The sequence below is a fragment of the Miscanthus floridulus genome, chromosome 10, assembly GCF_019320115.1.
Source record: "Miscanthus floridulus cultivar M001 chromosome 10, ASM1932011v1, whole genome shotgun sequence".
Taxonomy (NCBI): Eukaryota; Viridiplantae; Streptophyta; class Magnoliopsida; order Poales; family Poaceae; genus Miscanthus; species Miscanthus floridulus.
This window is the reverse complement of record NC_089589.1, coordinates 92436074-92456021: the sequence shown is the minus strand read 5'-3', so window position 1 is coordinate 92456021 and position 19948 is coordinate 92436074. Positions and strand designations below refer to the sequence as shown.

The 19948-nt window shown below is 41.9% G+C and overlaps 1 protein-coding gene across 1 annotated transcript in view; it reads left to right on the top strand.

Annotated features, from left to right (window-relative positions):
* The window catches only part of LOC136489032 (GDSL esterase/lipase At5g03980-like), a 7162-nt gene extending 5658 nt beyond the window's left edge, over nucleotides 1-1504 (top strand). Inside the window, exons 2-4 of the mRNA XM_066485778.1 lie at nucleotides 539-637; nucleotides 736-1009; nucleotides 1101-1504. Of these exons, the coding sequence (XP_066341875.1) occupies nucleotides 539-637; nucleotides 736-1009; nucleotides 1101-1336 (609 nt within the window). The 3' untranslated portion in view covers nucleotides 1337-1504. The remainder of the gene's footprint in view (nucleotides 1-538; nucleotides 638-735; nucleotides 1010-1100) is intronic.
* Nucleotides 1505-19948: the final 18444 nt, after the last annotated feature.

The following is a 19948-nucleotide window of genomic DNA, read 5'->3' as shown; positions in this document are numbered from 1 at the left end:
CATATATGTATCTTTTTTAGTAAACATTGTGATAGAAAACTGCCATGAAAATTTGCCTTTTTTATAGCAAAAATCATTACTCTTAATAGTGTCTGAGGTCTAGGTGATTGCAGGCGGAGTTCTTTTTATCAGATTTTCTTCTCTGGTTGTTAGTACGGAGTAGGTCGGTAGGTGTGACGGGTTAGTGTTCAGTTAAGCGACATTTCTTGTTTCAAATCCAGCAGGGGTGTCTCCCAAACAAATACACCAAAGTTAGTTGAGCGGACTCACCGTCTCAAGAATAACGACGACTAACGGTTACCACTGCACCTGATCGACGACGACTAGCACAGCTAGTGTAAGGGTGTGTTTGGTTGAGCTGTAGCTGTGGGAAAAAGCTGTTGTGGGCTGTGAGTTGTGGGAAAGCTGCTGTGGGCTGTGAGCTGTAGAAAAGCTGAAAGCTATTTGGTTAAACAAGTATAAAATATACCTTCTATCTTTATCTCTCTCTTGAAACAACTATGAAAAAGCTTTTTATGCCACAAATTTCGAAAAACAGAAAGCCAAAAGCCAAAAGCAGAATCAGACCAGCTTTCAAAAATGTACTACGGAAAAGCAGCTGCTTCTGAAAAAGCAGCCTGGAAAAGCAGCCTCTTTGGTTGGACTTTTGGCTTTTTGGGCCAAAAGCCAGAGCCAAAAGCCCAACCAAATGCACCCTAATTATGCATGTGTCGATGACAATTGACAAACCTGCAGGAGGTGATTGAGCTAGGAGCGACCCAGATCATCATCCCGGGGAACTTCCCGATCGGGTGCTCCCCGAGCTACCTCTCCCTCTTCTCCGTGTCTGGCGCCGGCGACCTCGACGATCGGGGCTGCCTCAAGAGCTACAACGCCTTCGCCCAGCACCACAACGAGCTGCTCCAGGCGGCCATCGACGGCCTCAGGAAGGCCAACACCGACGTCAGCATTGTGTACGCGGACTACTACGGCGCCTTCATGCACCTGCTCGACCATGCTTCTCTCCTAGGCACGTACACCTTACGTAGCTCAGCAAATGAACCAATCTTCTGGAACTCAAATAGTTCGGATTCATGAATGATCGATGGCATGCATTTCAGGTTTCGACCAGGGCGCGCTTCTCCAGGCGTGCTGCGGGGCGGGCGGCGCGTACAACTTCCACATGAACATGATGTGCGGCGCGGCGGGCACGAGCGTGTGCGCGGACCCGGCGCGCCGCGTGAGCTGGGACGGCATCCACCTCACGCAGCAGGCGTACAGGGCCATCGCGCTGTCCCTTCTCATGGAGGGGTTCGCACAACCGGCTGATGCTGTGCAAGAGATCTGGAGCTGCTAACGCATCAGCTGATGGCCTGATCTGCTTGGTTTCACTGGGCTTGTGCACCTGGTATAGATGTGTGAATATTTTCCTCCGAGAATCTAGCATTTAGACTAGAATTTAGTGCGCGTTCTCTTTAGAGCTGCGGCACTGTAAGCTCATCTATATGTTTGTACTATTCATAAAAATGTGAGTATATAATGTTATATTGCCTCCGTACTCTAAGTTACCACTTGTTGCTATTAAAAGTAAACTAAAATATCCCATCAACTTTGCATCTAAATCACCATAATGAATTATCCACTTCCGCAACTACTAATACTAAAACACTAACCTAAATTAAACATTTATATGATGTCCATGAATTTTAACTGAAACATTATGACATATCTTAATTCATAGTCCTTATAAGGACTATCATTTTAAAAGTACTACACTGCTACTACACATAAGGTTCTCTGATAACAAGATTTAACATCTTGACGGTGAGGGAGGATAGTGTAAACTGAACGTGGCTTTGACCTCATTGTACTTGGTAATATGTAGTAGAGTGGTCAAATGTGTAGAAATGTTTTCATTTTCATATTCCTATTACCGTGACTTGCATGCATAAGTGCATTTTTAGAAGAAAAAAAACACTACTACATAAATGGTTTTTTGGGGAGCCTACAATTTTTTTCTAGATGAGAGGTTGTATTTAGAAACCACCCTATAAATATCCAATTGGGTCCATGCTCTGAGGCCACCCTTGAAAACGATTTTCTTTCACGTAATAAATTGACCGTATACACACTTTCAGGAGTGGTTGACATAAATCAACCTCCTCTAGAAATATTATTATGCCAATTGCTGTTGAAAATGGGTAAATTTCTATAGGAGAAATTGATTTGTAGCTCAAATAAGTTCATAACCTTTTCAAATGAAGTCTGATGAAGACATTTCATATAAAATTATAGAGCTCGGTGAGATCTAAAATTTTATGACCTTTATATTTGAGATTATTCAGGGACCCCAATATTTGTAAGTTCTTATATTTTTAACATTCAAAATTTTGGATTTTTCAAAAGACCTTAGATGAAGACACACTCTATATACCAAAGTTGTAGTGCTCCGTGAGATTTAAAATTTCTGTAGTTGACATTTTTTCAATTTGATATTGTTTAGTTCCCTAAGTATTCAGAAAAAGATTGAGAGAAGTTAATACAAAAGGATAGCATCCTAGATAGTTGGTGACAGCATGGGTTGATCTATCAACTATTCAGTCTAAATCATATTCACTAGTAGAGAAACGACCTTTGATCCCACCTCGAAATTTAGCTTTAGTCCCGGTATTTTTCGCGCCCGGGACTAGAGAGACCTTTAGTCCCGGTTTGTAGCTCCAACCGGGACTAAAGGTCCCTGCCCAACGGCTACTGCGGCAGGCTTTTGCTGCAGGGGACCTTTAGTCCCGGTTGGAGCTACCAACCTGGACTAAAGGTTAACTTTTACTCCCGATTGGTCTCTCAAACCGGGAGTAAAAGTCTTCTCCCGGCTGGAGGCTCCGTCCGGGACTAGAAAGGGACCTTTAGTCCCGGTTTCTGTCTCCAACCGGGACTAAAGGTCGCCTCCTATATAGCCCTTCTTCCTCCCCGAGCCCGAGCCACTTGGAGCTCAGTGTTCTTGCTTCATCGCCGGCCTCTCTTCTTCCTCATCGCCGGTAATCATAAGATTTCTTCGATTCCTCCATCGATTCTTCGGTTATAAAGGTTACCAACTTTATACTCTCATGTTTCATCAGTAGCATATCTCATTTTGTGGACTAGATATTTGTGGTTTTTTATGGTGGATTCTTTTTTTATTTATAAGCCATTTAAACTCAAAATCACTTTAAAGTTTGCATATTTGGATGAAGGAAGGTTAAAGTAGTTATTCAAAACTAGTATTCAGCTTTCATTTCTAGAATGCATAGCACATTTCATGGTTTAGAGATATAGATAATTTTAGAGTTTTTTTTTAATTTTATTTGTTTATAAAATGAGAAATTTATATTATATTAAAAATTAGTATAGAGAGTAGATGGCAACTGCTTCCGGGTCCTCGGCCTCTCATTGGGTTCCAAAGCGACTGAGGCCGGGCCTCCCTCTCATTGCATGCGGCAAGTGTAAGGAGAAGATTGTGATGGAGTATCAGGTGAGAAAGGAGTGTCCCAACAAGGGCCGTATCTTCTACAAGTGTCCGGATCGCAATGTGAGTTATTTTATCGCATTTGATGATTATGGTTAATTTATACTTATTTTCATGATGATTGTGATTAAAGTTCTAATTTTTTGTTTTAATTTCAGTGGGATGGCACTGGATGTTCAGGCTAGTACTGGGAAGAAGAGTATGTTGAACATGTGCAAAACTCTCTTGCACAGGTGACTACGGCGCCTGATGAGGCAGTGATCCTGCGGAAGAAGCCTATAGATGTTGAACAAATGCATGATGTGTCTGTTTTAGTTGGGATTGGTCGCGAAATCCTTATGCTGCTGAAGTGCATTTTAGCTTTAGTTTTCTTAGTGGTAGTTGGGATTGTCTACATTGTAGCGAGACTTTCATAAATTAATACCTTGTGTGGTGGCATGCACGTCGTATAATTAACTAATTATGTTCTAGGTTTTAATATGGTATGTATGTCATGTAATGCAGATGAGCCGGTATTGGATGTACATTATTGATCGCCGCTCCCAAGAGTTCATTGAGGGCGTGCATTCTTTCTTACTTGTGGCCGAGGCAAACAAACGCGATGGTTTCATATGCTGCCATGTGCCATATGTAAGAATTTGAAGGAATATGCTAGCTCAAGGAGTCTTCATTCACACTTGTTGAAGTCGGGTTTTATGCCAAACTATATTTGTTGGACGAAGCATGGAGAAACCGGGGTTGTAATGGAAGAAGGTGAAGAAGAACAATGGGACGATGATGACATTATTGCTGAATATGGTGCCTTCAATGATACTGTAATGGAAGAAGCTGAAGAAGAGGTAGTAGCAGAAGATGAGACCGCTGATGATCTTGGTCAGGCCATTCATGACGCACAAAGAGAATGTGAAAGTGAAAAGGAGAAGATCAAGTTCGAGCGCATGCTAGAGGATCACAAGAAATTGCTATACCCAACTTGTGATGCGGGGCAGAAAAAGTTGGGTACCACACTGAAATTGCTGCAATGGAAGGCAAAGAATGGTGTATCTGACAAGGGTTTTGGAGAGTTACTGAAAATCCAAAAGAAGATGCTTCCGAAGGATAACGAATTGCTCGTTACTACGTACGAAGCAAAATAGGTAGTCTGCCCTTTGGGATTAGAAATCCAGAAGATACATGTATGTCCTAATGACTACATCCTCTACCGTGGCGAGGAGTACGAGAAGTTAGATGCATGCCGGTATGTCGTGCATCGCGGTATAAGATCAGGCGAGATGACCCAGGTGATGTTGAGGGCGAACGTCCCACGAAGAAAACCCCTACCAAGATTATGTGGTATGTTCCTATAATACCACGCTTAAAACGTCTGTTCAAAAACAAAGACCATACAAAGTTGTTGCGATGGCACAAAGAAGACCATAAGGTAGACAATATGTTGAGACACCCTACTGATGGGTCCCAGTGGAGAGCAATCGATAGAGAATTCCCGGAGTTTGCAAATGACGCAAGAAACTTAAGGTTTGCTTTAAATACGGATGGTATGAATCCTTTCGGAGAGCAGAGCAGTAGTCATAGCACTTGGCCTGTTACTCTATGTATCTACAACCTTCCTCCCTGGTTATGCATGAAGTGTAAGTTTATTATGATGCTAGTGCTCATCCAAGGCCCAAGGCAGACCATCAGACCAAGTCGGGCAACCGAACTGGTGAGGATGTACTCAATATGGTCAAGGATGTGAAAGTAGTATTTGCGAAGGCACATGACAGCAAACCTGTTCCAAACGACGCCAACGGTCACGCACCCATGTGGAAGAAGTCCATATTTTGGGAGCTACCCTATTGGTAAGTCCTAGAGGTCCGTAGCGCGATCGACGTGATGCACCTGACAAAGAATCTTTGTGTGAACCTGCTAGGCTTCATGGGTGTGTATGGGAAGCCTAAGGACACATTTGAAGCATGACAGGACCTACGGTGTTTGAAAGAACGAGACAACCTGCATCCAGAGAAGACAGATGATGGACACCATTACTTAAGTTCTGCCAGCTACACTCTTAGCAAAGAAGAGAAGGAAAGCATGTTTGAATGCCTAGCAAGCATCAAGGTACCATCTAGATTCTCCTCGAATATAAAGGGTATAATAAATGTGCCAGAGAAGAAATTCCTAAACTTAAAGTCCCATGACTGCCACGTGCTCATGACGCAATTGCTTCTAGTTGCATTAAGAGGAATTCTACCTCCAAATGTACGTCTAGCCACCGTGAAGCTATGTGCATTCCTCAATGCAATTTCTCAGAAGACAATTGATCCAATGGATCTAGCTAACCTACAGAATGATGTGGTTCAATGTCTTGTCAGCTTTGAGTGGGTGTTCCCTCCTTCCTTCTTTAATATCATGACACACCTCCTAGTTCACCTGGTCAAGGAGATTAGCATTCTCGGTCCTGTGTTCCTACACAACATGTTCCCCTTTGAGAGGTTCATGGGAGTCCTAAAGAAATATGTTCACAACCGTGCTCGGCCAGAAGGAAGCATCACCAAGGGCTATGGAATAGAGGAGGTCATTGAGTTTTGTGTTGACTTTATTCCCGACCTTGACCCGATTGGTGTTCCTAAATCACGACTCGAGGGGAGACTAAGTGAAAAGGGGACACTAGGGAAGAAAACATATATTGGCACGTAGGACAATTATTTTAATAAAGCACACTACACAGTTCTACAAAACTCCTCCTTGGTGAATTCGTATATCGAGACACATAAAGAGTTGCTCTGATCCAAGTTTCTAGGAAAGTCTGAAGCTTGGATTACGCGTCAGCACATGGAAACTTTCAGCGACTGGTTGTGAAAAGAATGTTAGGGTGATGAGAGTATTGATGAGCAACTGTATTTGTTGGCTAGGCAGCCATCGTAGCATATCCTCACATACAAAGGGTATGAGATAAATGGGAATACATTTTACATAGTAGCCCAAGATAAAAGGAGCACCAACCAAAATAGTGGTGTCCGCATAGATGCCACCAACCCTAATGGAAATAAGCAAACATATTATGGCCGCATAGAGCAGATATGGGAACTAAACTATGCACCTACTTTTAAGGTACCTTTGTTTAAGTGCCATTGGGTAAAGGCGACTAGAGGCGGGGTAGCAGTCGACAACCAGTATGGAATGACAACCATGGACCTCAACAATATTGGGTACAAAGACGAACCGTTCGTCCTTGCCAAGGATGTGAATCAGGTGTTCTATGTCAACGACATGTCTACAAAACCGAAGAGAGGGAAAACCAACAACGACCCAATCAATGAGCCAAAGCGCCACATAGTTCTTTCAGGGAAAAGAAACATCGTCAGAATGGAAGACAAGTCAGACATATCAAAAGATTATGAAAAGGATGACCGAATTCCACCCTTCATAGTCAACAAAGACCCAAGCATCCAGCTAAATGATGAGGACACTCCATGGTTACGACGCGATCATAACCAAGGGATATACGTTAAGAAGAAGTTCACTACTGTGCCCGCTTGATATATATAGTGATGTTTAACCGTGTGTATTAGAGGTATTATGTAATAATTATGAATTCAGAGATGTTTATTAGGTGTTTCCTTTTTTCTATATTCATATTAAATTTGTGTTTGATGGTGGGATTTCCATGTCGCACAAAGCAAAAAGCAAAAGCAATGCATCTGATGTGAAAAAATTGTTTTAGTCCCGGCTTGATATGGTGATGTATTAGACCTATTATGTAATAATTGCGCCTCAGATTTTTTGTGGTGTTTTCATAGTTTCTACGGTTTAAATGAATTTTCAACGCCGATAAGATGTGAAAACTAATTTCCTATTGAAAAGCAATAGTTTTAATGATTTTAATTAAGTAGTACATTTTTGCATGGTGAAAATTATGATTATTATTTACACTATGTTAAATATTTATACGGTAAAACAAAAGAGTTTAGGTTACAGATTTTTCTTATGTACAATAATGCAAAACCAGGTCCAGGAATTATTTTTGTATTTTTTTGCTAATATTTTATTTACTAGGCAATTAATAACTCTCTGCATATTTATATAAAATAAATATATAAAAAAGGAAAAACTTCTAGAAACCGGCGGGAAGCCAAACTTTACTCCCGGGTGGATCAACCACCCGGGACTAAAGGTGTTCTGTGTTTTCGCGGCCCACCAAAATCACCTTTACTCCCGGGTCGTGGCTATAACCGGGACTAAAGCTCAGACCTTTAGTCCCAGTTCTAACCATCACCCGAGACTAAAGGTGGGCTGCGTTTTTGCGGCCCACCAAAATCACCTTTACTTCCGGGCCGTGGCTACAATAGGGACTAAAGCTCAGACCTTTAGTCCCAGTTCTAACCATCACCCGGGACTAAAGAACCTTTAGTCCTGGTTCTAACTATCACCCGGGACTACTAAAGAACCTTTAGTCCCGGTTCTAACCATCACCCGGGACTAAAGGTCTCCCTTTATAAACCACGCCCTTCACCCTTCTCTTCCTCTCTATCTCCGCCACGCCATTGCCTCTCTTCTCCACCAGATCGATCCGATCCAGCAGCGCCGTCACCCCCAGGCGACCACCGGAGCACGCCCAAGCCTTCCCCGCGCTGCCACACCTTCGAGGACAAGGAGCCCCAGAGCCTTCCCCGTGCTGCCTCACCGGAGCGCACCCAAGCCTTCTCCGCATGCGCTGCCTCACCGGAGCGCGCCTGAGCCTTCCTCGTCGCCGCCCCCAGGCGACCACCGGAGCGCGCCCGAGCCTTCCCCATGCTGCCTCACCGGAGCACACCCGAGCCTTCCCCACCGCCGCCCCCAGGCGACCACCGAAGCGCGTCCGAGCCTTCTCCAGGTTTGGCCCTCGTCTGAGCCTTCTCCACCAGAGCGTGTCAGACATGCTTGCATTAAGCAAGATACTGTATTGATGTGATGATCTCAATATATGGCATTATTGAATTTTGATCGACAAATATGGATTAGTCATTTCCTTGTAAACAAAATCAACTCTTCTCTTCAAGTCTATTGATTTTCTGTGATTACAATGATCCATTCGTTAAATCATCATGTGAAGTTGGTGTGTACCTTCAGTATTAAAACACTTTCTACTAGTTTAAAGTTTATATTGCGGGTGATGGTTTGCGCTTTTTTCTGTCGAATTGCTCTAAAGATGGCGTGGTTTGACAAGGAGGTGATATGGTGTGATTTGATGAGGTTGAAGGATGATGTGTGGATTTATTGGTGTTTTGGTGGTGTTGTGCTGCTGTTTCCTTTGTCGAGAATTTGATGTTTTGGCAGCAGCAACAACAGATCAGAATTTACACTTGGATGTTGGATCCGATATGATGTGGATGGATATGCTTGAAACAATTATTTGGTTGGAATTTGGCTCAAGTTAATTGCACTTGTGTCTGGTTGTTTGAGGCAAAGTGTCGAAACTTCAATTATTTCTGTCCAGATTGGATCCGCAGCTGCAGGCCTCATTTTTTATTTCTCGAAAAGAAAAGTTGGGTCTTTTATGTGTTTTGTCGGTTGTCTCCGAGCAATTAATTCAACTTTTTCAGTAAATGTGGTTTGGTATTGAGTCGCCGGTTGGCTTTGAATTCGATTTCCTCAGTTAGGTTTATCATGCATGGCCTACTATGTGATTCAGGATCAACTTGTTCTGACCTCAGGTTATCTATTTAGGGACTTTGCTGCCTTGCTAGTGGAGTAAAGTCTAAGTCTCTGACATGTTTTTTGGCTGCAGGAGCTGGACCTCGCGTTTGACACCTTGGATGTGAGCCACCGCCTCCTTGGCCAGTCCTGTTTATGATGGATTAATTGCTCCAACCTTTTGTAATCGGATGGATGCGTGTGCCGAGCCCTCGTGCTGGCAATCTTGTAATGTGATTTTGCGCTGAGCCAACGAGCTCAGTGGAGCACGGGCGCGGACCGGTGTCTCATTGTTTCCTCCTTTTTGCGTGGTAGCTTATGACGACGCCGGCCCCCTGATTCGAGATGTTCGACGGCGTCTGTGATGTTGTAGTAGCAGGGCACGTAGTTCTTGTACTCGGGCGGGCATACCTCAGCCTCCTTGGTGCGGACTAGTTAGAAAATTATAGAAAATCCATACTAGTTGAACTTGCGGACCGTGTTCATCTCGGCGAGCATGTTCCCTGCCGGGTGGTAACGGACGTTAAGGAGGAGCATTGATTCTATGAGGGAGAGCGATAAAGGTCGTGGAAGACCGTGTTCCCTTCCTCGTAGAATAGGAGCTCTTCCGTGGCCAAGTACGGTGCCGTCCGGTGGAGAAATGCCCGCTGAGATGATCACGTAAGCAAGGTCAACTAGTACGAAAGCTTATGTGATCTTAGAAGATGTGTGAGGTCATGAGAGCGTGTGTTTTTTCTCAATTTTGTCGAGCAGGTCACTTAGAATTAATTTTTCCATGAAATGAAATACTTAGAAATCATGCCTTTTATTTTTTAGAATTAATTTTTTCATGAAATGAAAAACTTAGAAAATTGTTAGAAAATTGTAGAAAATCCCTACTAGTACGGATGGTTATTTATTTAAACTTGTTTTTGAGCTACAATTTGATGGATATTTGATAACTTCAGACCTACAAATGTCATCTACAACTGTTACTATCCTCGAGATGGCACGTCCTGTAGGAGTCCATTTTATAGATATAGTTTTTATTTTTTATAGATATATCTAGTGGTGTAAAAGCTAAATGGCTACCCCGAGAGACAACATGGATGAAGAAATGATGGATATTATCAACACCGGCACTCAATTTGCCGATGGTGACCAGCATGATGTAGATGACGGGAGTCAATACCTGGCTCTTGAAGATAACCAAGAAAATATTGTGCAAGAAAATACTGGCGAGGTATATATATTTATATATATAGTTGAATATTCTATATATATATTTGAATATCTATCATCTATTATGTGTTCACATGATATTTATTTATTCTTTTTTATATGTAGCCCTCTAGATCGACGACCACAACGATGAAAAGCAAAAATATTCGAGGCCCGAAAAAGCCATTGGAGGGGCGCTACATAATATCGGAATTCAATATCGAGACAGGCGAACCACTTGGTCCACATGCAAGGAAATTCATGCAACACTGTGGGTGCCTTGTAAGGGACAGACATCCGATCAGTGCCCGTGAATGGAAGCAAAAGATCAACAAGCCTCATGTTAGTTTTGTCTCTGATCTTGACAAGAATTTAATTTGGGATGATATCCTTCAACATTTCACATTGCAAGCGGATGATTATGATGCTATCAACGCTGATGAATTGAAGGAACTAGTTTGAAAGTGGGCAATGAAGAATATGGCCACACAATTTCAGACTTGGAAGAAATCCCTATACATGAAATACGTCAAGAAGAACCTAATGCCCAATTTCAATACTAGTGGCCCGCTCGCGAAGTTGAGGCCCTACTGGAATGATTTTGTACAGTACAAGACATCGGAATAGGGTGAGGAACGGGTGAGAAGGAACCAAGAGAATGCCCGACAGAAGGTATACCACCATGGCATGGGATCAGGTGGCTACACGACTGCCATTCCCAAGTGGGGAAAATGGAAGTGGACATTCTTGCCAAGGGTATCACACCAGAATCACTCAATTGGCCCAAACGTGCGAAGAATTGGTTTTTCGCTCATGGAGGAAGACTAGACCTAGAGACCGGGAAGCTGGTTCATGGCAAAAAACTCGAAAGAGCAACACAAAGATTTTCTTATGCTCTACAAGCTAAAGCTATTGGTGCGTTTAGGCCCAATAGAGAGAAGGATGAACTGACGTATGCCCTCAGGACCGCTGAACACAGTGGCCAAACGAGAGGTTTAGGATGGAACAAAACAATTTTTTCACAAATTTTCTATTGACATGCATGATTAATAATAACAATTTCTTATACCTAATTATTCTTTTTTGTAATCACAAAGTAGGGCCTCCGCCAACCTAAGTCCAATTATTCAATCTCTAGATCATCATAGTGCTCCAGGCAATGATTATGCAATGCCGCCACCACCACCACCTCCAAGGAGGTCTCCAACGCCTCCAAGGAGGTCTCCACCACCATCACCTCCAAGGAGGTCTCCAACGCCTCCATGGAGGTCTCAAACGGCTGCCCTGCCTCCCTTGATGATCAAGAAGCAGCCAGCTCCTAAGAGGTCCGCCCCGCAAATGAAGCCATTGGCCCACCAGCCGGCAAAGAAGAAAGCCTCCTCTAATCCAGTTATTCCCCAAAAACTATCTTACGAGAAAAGTGAAAAGGAATTAAAGGATGTAGTACAAAAAGATGTGAAAAGTTTCTTCAAAAAAGCAAGAAAGCAACGAGAAGCGAGGGAGAACCCGGAGAAACCGTACTTCTACCTAGCTCCAGATCTTCTAAGAAAGGTGGACCAGAAAAAGTGGAAATCTCAAAAGACCCAGCCAAAATCGGACTACGACCGCTCTCTCACCAAGTCATTTGAGGCGGAGCAAAAAAAGACTAGAGTAGGGAAAGGTGTTGCACAACTTGGACAACAATCGCAACAATCAATCCCCCCTCTTGTCATTCGTAATGAATATGGTTCAAACTTAGACTTACCGAACGTCGATTTTGAGGAAATGGTTTGGTTTTACGAGGATACCGGTTTGGACCTTGCCCAAGTGCTCGCTGAAGGACCATCTGCTCCGAAAGTGGATCCTTGGAAGAAATTTGAACATGGAAAGAGTCTATACAACCCTGAGGCCATAGGTGAACTGGGTATGCAAATGTACCTGCTAAACAAGTGGTACATGGCGGCGTGTGAACGGGGAGAGAACTTTATTTCTGTCAGAGTTAGAAAGCAACATTACTTCCGTGGTGATGACGTTATATATGTCGAGTTTTTAGAATTACACCAACTATGCCACCTGGACTCTCTCGACAAAAGTCTTATTAGCTGCTATTGTTTGTAAGTGTTATTATTTTCTACTATTAAAGTGTATATATATAAAGCTACATGTATATATATAAATTATATATCCTCACACTATATTTTTATATGTGTAGATATGAGATGACAGAACTCAGAAAGAGAAAGGATAATGATGTTGGTTTCATTCATCCAAATGTCGTATTCAAACACCCTGATCCCCCCCTCAATGGAAAGCTGAACTCGAGAAAAATCTCATGAGGTTCTTAGTGAACCAACAAAACAAGGATATACTCTTCCCCTACAACTTCAAGTGAGTGTTAAATAATTAATGTCGATTATATGGACATTTGTTCTATTATTTGCTTACTAGCTAAGCTATCTCCCATATATATATATATGTTGACTCTAGTTAATGTTGATCACATTTGTGTGTAAAAACATATGCAGCAATCACTGGATATTGATGGTCATCGATATGGCCAATAGTCGGTTGAGCATCTTAGACTCGTTAAGAAAAGACCAAACAGAGTACCAAGACATGATAGATATTATCCAAGGGTAATTTGGTCTCTCTAGCAACTATATATACCCTGATCTCTTAAATGCAACAATTATTAAAGGCCAAATTAATTTTTTTATTTTATTGGGCGCAGTGTTTGGAAAAGTTTCATTGAGGAACACCACATGAAACATTGCAAAGCGCCACTGGATGTAATCACACACAAAGTAAGTACTAGCTACATTTATATATATATAATTCAATTAACACCATGCATGCTTTCAATTCACCAGATCTTTTTTCTCGTAAAAGTGGGTTCTGAGGCAAGAACAGGGGAGCAACTATTGTGGATACTATGTTTGCGAGTTCATCATGGCGTACTCAAAAAGAACTCCTGAAGAGAACCTCAAAGTACGTTATATAAATATATTCATATATTCACAATTTCTTTTATTACTCATATATATAAGTAATCACATGACCAACACACATATACATATATATATATATATATATATAATTACTTTTCCTTTAACTTTTATTGAAGACTCTATGGTTGAAAGAAAAAGTCATACGACGTGACCAACTAAAAGCAATTCAAGAGACCATAGCAGGATTTCTTAATGACCAGGTCCTAAACCCCGTCGGCGAGTTCTACAATGACGTGAACGAAACATGGAAGCCAAATCAGATGGAGTGAATTTGTTATCCCAAGGATATGAAAGAATTTTCAATGCAAGATTTATTTGTAATATATATATATATATTATATGTACATAAAATAATGTACAATATATGTATATGCATGTAATATATACGTTAGTTTCATACTTTAGTTTGTACAAAATGTTCGAACATTATAAACGTGTAGAATACGTATATTATTAGCAGCATAGAATGCGTATTCGAAAACCTATTCAAAAACCAAAACGATTCATCAATTGAAAATAGAAACAAAAAAAGAAAAAAAAGAAAACATTTAGTCCCGGTTGGTAATACCAACTGGGACTAAAGGGCCGACCCACATGGCCAGGCCAGGAGGCCTCTTTAGCCCCGGTTGATATTACCAACCGGGACTAAAGGTGGACCTTTAGTCCCGGGCGCGAAACCAGGACTAAAGGAGGGGCCCTTTAGTCTAGGATTCATACTCCCGGTTCCAAAACCGGGATTGAAGGGGGTTGAGAACCGGGAGTACAGCCCGTTTCTGTACTAGTGATTATACTTTGAATTGTGCAATGTAAGCAAGGTCATGTTAAAATTTCAGGTTTCACATTAGAGCTGAACTCCTTTGCACAGATGCTTCCTTGAAAGTACCGTGGCCTATGTTGGTACTGAGTACAGTTACAAACCTTTAGCTAGTAGTGATGGTGCTGAAATGCTCATGCTTGTGTTTACACAAAAAAATTAGGAAGAAGAACGCTGATACTCGAAGCTTTCAAGATTTTGTCATGAATGAATCGATTGCATAAGGACCGATATCAGCTGATTCAGATGTGGCACTGGAATCGGCTCTCTTCGAATGACGTCAGCAGATGACGACAATGAGCTACGGTTGGCGTTGGGAAATACACATCGGACTCTACAAAAAGGGAAAGATTAGGGTCTAAGTTATCTTAAGTTAGGAATGTTTCTTTTATCCCAAAGATTGTAATGAGTCACACTTGGGGAGGATTCATGCTTAGGCTTTGGATATAAATATTGAACCCCGGCTATTGCAAAATAACATCCAATCAATAAATACAAGATACTTTTTTTGGCTTTACGCCAACCCTTAGGAGTAGGGGTAGTGTAGATCTTGGCGAGTTCTTCAACAAGCAGGGCTGCATCGGTCCGGCCGACCTCCGGCTTGTCTGTGAGTACCGTCATGGCTTATACTTCTATTTGTATGGCTGCATTGGTTAATACAAAAGGATAGCATCCTAGATAGTTGGTGACAGCATGGGTTGATCTATCAACTATTCAGTCTGAATCATATTCACTAGTAGAGAAACGACTTGTGATCCCATCTCGAAATTTAGCTTTAGTCCCGGTATTTTTCGCGCCCGGGACTAGAGAGACCTTTAGTCCCGGTTTGTAGCTCCAACTAGGACTAAAGGTCCCTACCCAATGGCTACTGCGACAGGCTTTTGCTGCAGGGGACCTTTAGTCCCGATTGGAGCTACCAACCGGGACTAAAAGTTAACTTTTACTCCTGGTTGGTCCCTCAAACCGGGAGTAAAAGTCTTCTCCTGGCTGGAGGCTCCGTCCGGGACTAGAAAGGGACCTTTAGTCCTAGTTTCTATCTCCAACCGGGACTAAAGGTCGCCTCCTATATAGCCCTTCTTCCTCCCCGAGCCCGAGCCACTTCGAGCTCAGTGTTCTTGCTTCATTGCCAGCCTCTCTTCTTACTCATCGCCGGTAATCACAAGATTTCTTCGATTCCTCCATCAATTCTTTGGTTCTAAAGGTTACCACCTTTATACTCCCAAGTTTTATCAATAGCATATCTCATTTTGTGGACTAGATATTTGTGGTTTTTTATGGTGGATTCTTTTTTTATTTGTAAGCCATTTAAGCTCAAAATCACTTTAAAGTTTGCATATTTGGATGAAGGAAGGTTAAAGTAGTTATTCAAAACTAGTATTCAGCTTTCATTTCTAGCATGCATAGCACATTTCATGGTTTAGAGATATAGAGAATTTGAGTTTTTTTAATTTTATTTGTTTATAAAATGAGAAATTTATATTATATTAAAAATTAGTATAGAGAGTAGATGGCAACTGCTTCCGGGTCCTCGGCCTCTCATCGGGTTCCCAAGCGATTGAGGCCGGACCTCCCTCTCATTGCATGCGGCAAGTGTGAGGAGAAGATTGTGATGGAGTACCGGGTGAGGAAGGAGTGTCCCAACAAGGGCCGTATCTTCTACAAGTGTCCGGATTGCAATGTGAGTTATTTTGTCGCATTTAATGATTATGGTTAATTTATACATATTTTCATGATGACTGTGATTAAAGTTCTAATCTTTTGTTTTAATTTCAGTGGGATGACACTGGATGTTCAGGCTGGTACTGGGAGGAAGAGTACGTTGAACACATGCAAAACTCTCTTACACAGGCGACTACGGCGGCTGATGAGGCAGTGATCCTGTGGAAGAAGCCCATAGATGTTGAACAAATGCATGATCTGTCTCTTTTAGTTGGGATTGGTCGCGAAATCCTTATGCTGCTAAAATCATTTTAGCTTTAGTTTTTTAGTGGTAGTTGGGATTGTCTACATTGTAGCGAGACTTTCATAAATTAATACCTTGTGTGGTTGCATGCATGTTGTATAATTAACAAATTATGTTCTAGGTTTTAATATGGTATGTATGTCATGTAATGCAGATGAGCCGGCATTGGATGTACAATGCTGATCGCCGCTCCCAAGAGTTCATTGAGGGCGTGCATTCTTTCTTACTTGTGGCCGAGGCAAACAAATGCAATGGTTTCATGTGCTGCCCATGTGCCATATGTAAGAATTTGAAGGAATATGCTAGCTCAAGGAGTCTTCATTCACACTTGTTGAAGTCAGGTTTTATGCCAAACTATATTTGTTAGATGAAGCACGGAGAAACTGGGGTTGTAATGGAAGAAGGTGAAGAAGAACAATGGGACGATGATGACATTATTGCTGAATATGGTGCCTTCAATGATACTGCAATGGGGGAAGCTGAAGAAGAGGTAGTGGTAGAAGATGAGCCCGCTGATGATCTTGGTCAGGCCATTCGTGATGCACAAAGAGAATGTTAAAGTGAAAAGGAGAAGATCAAGTTCGAGCGCATGCTAGAGGATCACAAGAAATTGCTATACCCAACTTGTGATGCAGGGCAGAAAAAGTTGGGTACCACACTAGAATTGCTGCAATGGAAGGCAAAGAATGGTGTATCTGACAAGGGTTTTGGGGAGTTACTGAAAATCCAAAAGAAGATGCTTCCGAAGGATAATGAATTGCCCGTTACTATGTATGAAGCAAAATAGGTAGTCTGCCCTTTGGGATTAGAAATCCAGAAGATACATGCATGTCCTAATGACTGCATCCTTTACCATGGTGAGTGAGTATGAGAAGTTAGATGCATGCCCAGTATGTCATGCATCGCGGTATAAGATCAGGCGAGATGACCCTGGTGATGTTGAGGGCGAACGTCCCACAAAGAAAATCCCTATCAAGATTATGTGGTATGCTCCTATAATACCACGCTTGAAACGTCTGTTTAGAAACAAAGACCATGCAAAGTTATTGCGATGGCACAAAGAAGACCGTAAGGTAGACAATATGTTGAGACACCCTGCTGATGGGTCATAGTGGAGAGCAATCGATAGAGAATTCCCAGAGTTTGCAAATGACGCAAGAAACTTAAGGTTTGCTTTAAGTACGGATGGTATGAATCCTTTCGGGGAGCAGAGCAGTAGTCATAGCACTTGGCCTGTTACTCTATGTATGTACAACCTCCCTCCCTGGTTATGCATGAAGCGTAAGTTTATTATGATGCCAGTGCTCATCCAAGGCCCAAGGCAGACCATCAGACCAAGCCGGGCAACCGAACTGGTGAGGATGTACTCAATATGGTCAAGGATGTGAAAGTAGTATTGGGAAAGGCACATGGCAGCGAACCTGTTCCGAACGATGCCAACGGTCATGCACCCATGTGGAAGAAGAAGTCCATATTTTGGGAGCTACCCTATTGGCAAGTCCTAGAGGTCCGTAGCGTGATTGACGTGATGCACCTGACGAAGAATCTTTGTGTGAACCTGCTAGGCTTCATGGGTGTGTATGGGAAGCCTAAGGACACAATTGAAGCATGACAGGACCTGCGGTGTTTGAAAGAATGAGACAACCTGCATCCAGAGAAGACAGATGATGGACACCATTACTTAAGTCCTGCCAGCTACACTCTTAGCAAAGAAGAGAAGGAAAGCATGTTTGAATGCCTAGCAAGCATCAAGGTACCATCTGGATTCTCCTCGAATATAAAGGGTATAATAAATATGCCAGAGAAGAAATTCCTAAACTTAAAGTCCCATGACTACCACGTGCTCATGACGCAATTGCTTCCAGTTGCATTAAGAAGAATTCTACCTCCAAATGTACGTCTAGCCACTGTGAGGCTATGTGCATTCCTCAATGCAATTTCTCAGAAGGCAATCGATCCAATGGATCTAGCTAAACTACAGAATTATGTGGTTCAATGTCTTGTCAGCTTTGAGTTGGTGTTCCCTCCTTCCTTCTTTAATATCAGGACACACCACCTAGTTCACCTGGTTAAGGAGATTAGCATTCTCAGTCCTGTGTTCCTGCACAACATGTTCCCCTTTGAGAGGTTCATGGGAGTCCTAAAGAAATATGTTCACAACCGTGCTCAGCCAGAAGGAAGCATCGCCAAGGGCTATGGAATAGAGGAGGTCATTGAGTTGTGTTGACTTTATTCCCGACCTTGACCCGATTGGTGTTCCTGAATCACGACACGTGGGGAGACTAAGTGGAATGGGGACACTAGGGAATAAAACATATATTGGCACATAGGACAATTATTTTAATAAAGCACACTACACAGTTCTACAAAACTCCTTGGTGGATCCGTATATTGAGACACATAAAGAGTTGCTCCGATCCAAGTTTCTAGGGAAGTCTAAAGCTTGGATTACGCGTCAGCACATGGAAACTTTCAGCGACTGGTTGCGAAAAGAATGTCAGGGTGATGAGAGTATTGATGAGCAACTGTATTCGTTGGCTAGGCAGCCATCGTGGCATATCCTCACAAACAAAGGGTACGAGATAAATGGGAATACATTTTACACAATAGCCTAAGATAAAAGGAGCACCAACCAAAACAATGGTGTCCGCATAGATGCCACCGACCCTAATGGAAATAAGTAAACATATTATGGCCGCATAGAGGAGATATGGGAACTAAACTATGCACCTACTTTTAAGGTGCCTTTGTTTAAGTCCCAATGGGTAAAGGCGACTAGAGGCGGGGTAGCAGTCGACAACCAGTATGGAATGACAACCGTGGACCTCAACAATATTGGGTACAAAGACAAACCATTCGTCCTTGCCAAGGATGTGAATCAGGTGTTCTATGTCAAGGACATGTCTACAAAACCGAAGAGAGGGAAAAACAACAACGACCCAATCAATGAGCCAAAGCGCCACATAGTTCTTTCAGGGAAAAGAAACATCGTCGGAATTGAAGACAAGTCAGACATATCAGAAGATTATGAAAAGGATGACCGAATTCCACCCTTCATAGTGAACAAAGACCCAAGCATCCAGCTAAATGATGAGGACACTCCATGGTTACGATGCGATCATAACCAAGGGATATACGTTAAGAAGAAGTTCACTATTGTGCCCGCTTGATATATATAGTGATGTTTAACAGTGTGTATTAGAGGTATTATGTAATAATTATGAATTCAGATATGTTTATTAGGTGTTTCCTTTTTTCTATATTCATATTAAATTTGTGTTTGATGGTGGGATTTCTATGTCGCACAATGCAAAAAGCAAAAGCATGCATCTGATGTGAAAAAATTAGTGAAAAAATTGTTTTAGTCCCGGCTTGATATGGTGATGTATTAGACCTATTATGTAATAATTGCGACTTCAGATTTTTTTTGTCGTGTTTTCATATTTTCTACGGTTTAAATGAATTTTCAACGTCAATAAGATGTGAAAACTAATTTCCTATCGAAAAGCAATAGTTTTAATGATTTTAATTAAGTAGTACATTTTTGCATGGTGAAAATTATGATTATTATTTACACTATGTTAAATATTTATACGGTAAAACAAAAGAGTTTAGGTTACAGATTTTTCTTATGTATAATAATGCAAAACCAGGTCCGGGAATTCTTTTTGTATTTTTTTGCTAATATTTTATTTACTAGGCAATTAACAACTCTCTGCATATTTATATAAAACAAATATATAAAAAGGAAAAACTTCTAGAAACCGGCGAGAAGCCAAACTTTACTCCCGGGTGGATCAACCACCTAGGACTAAAGGTGGGCTGCGTTTTCACGGCCCGCCAAAATCACC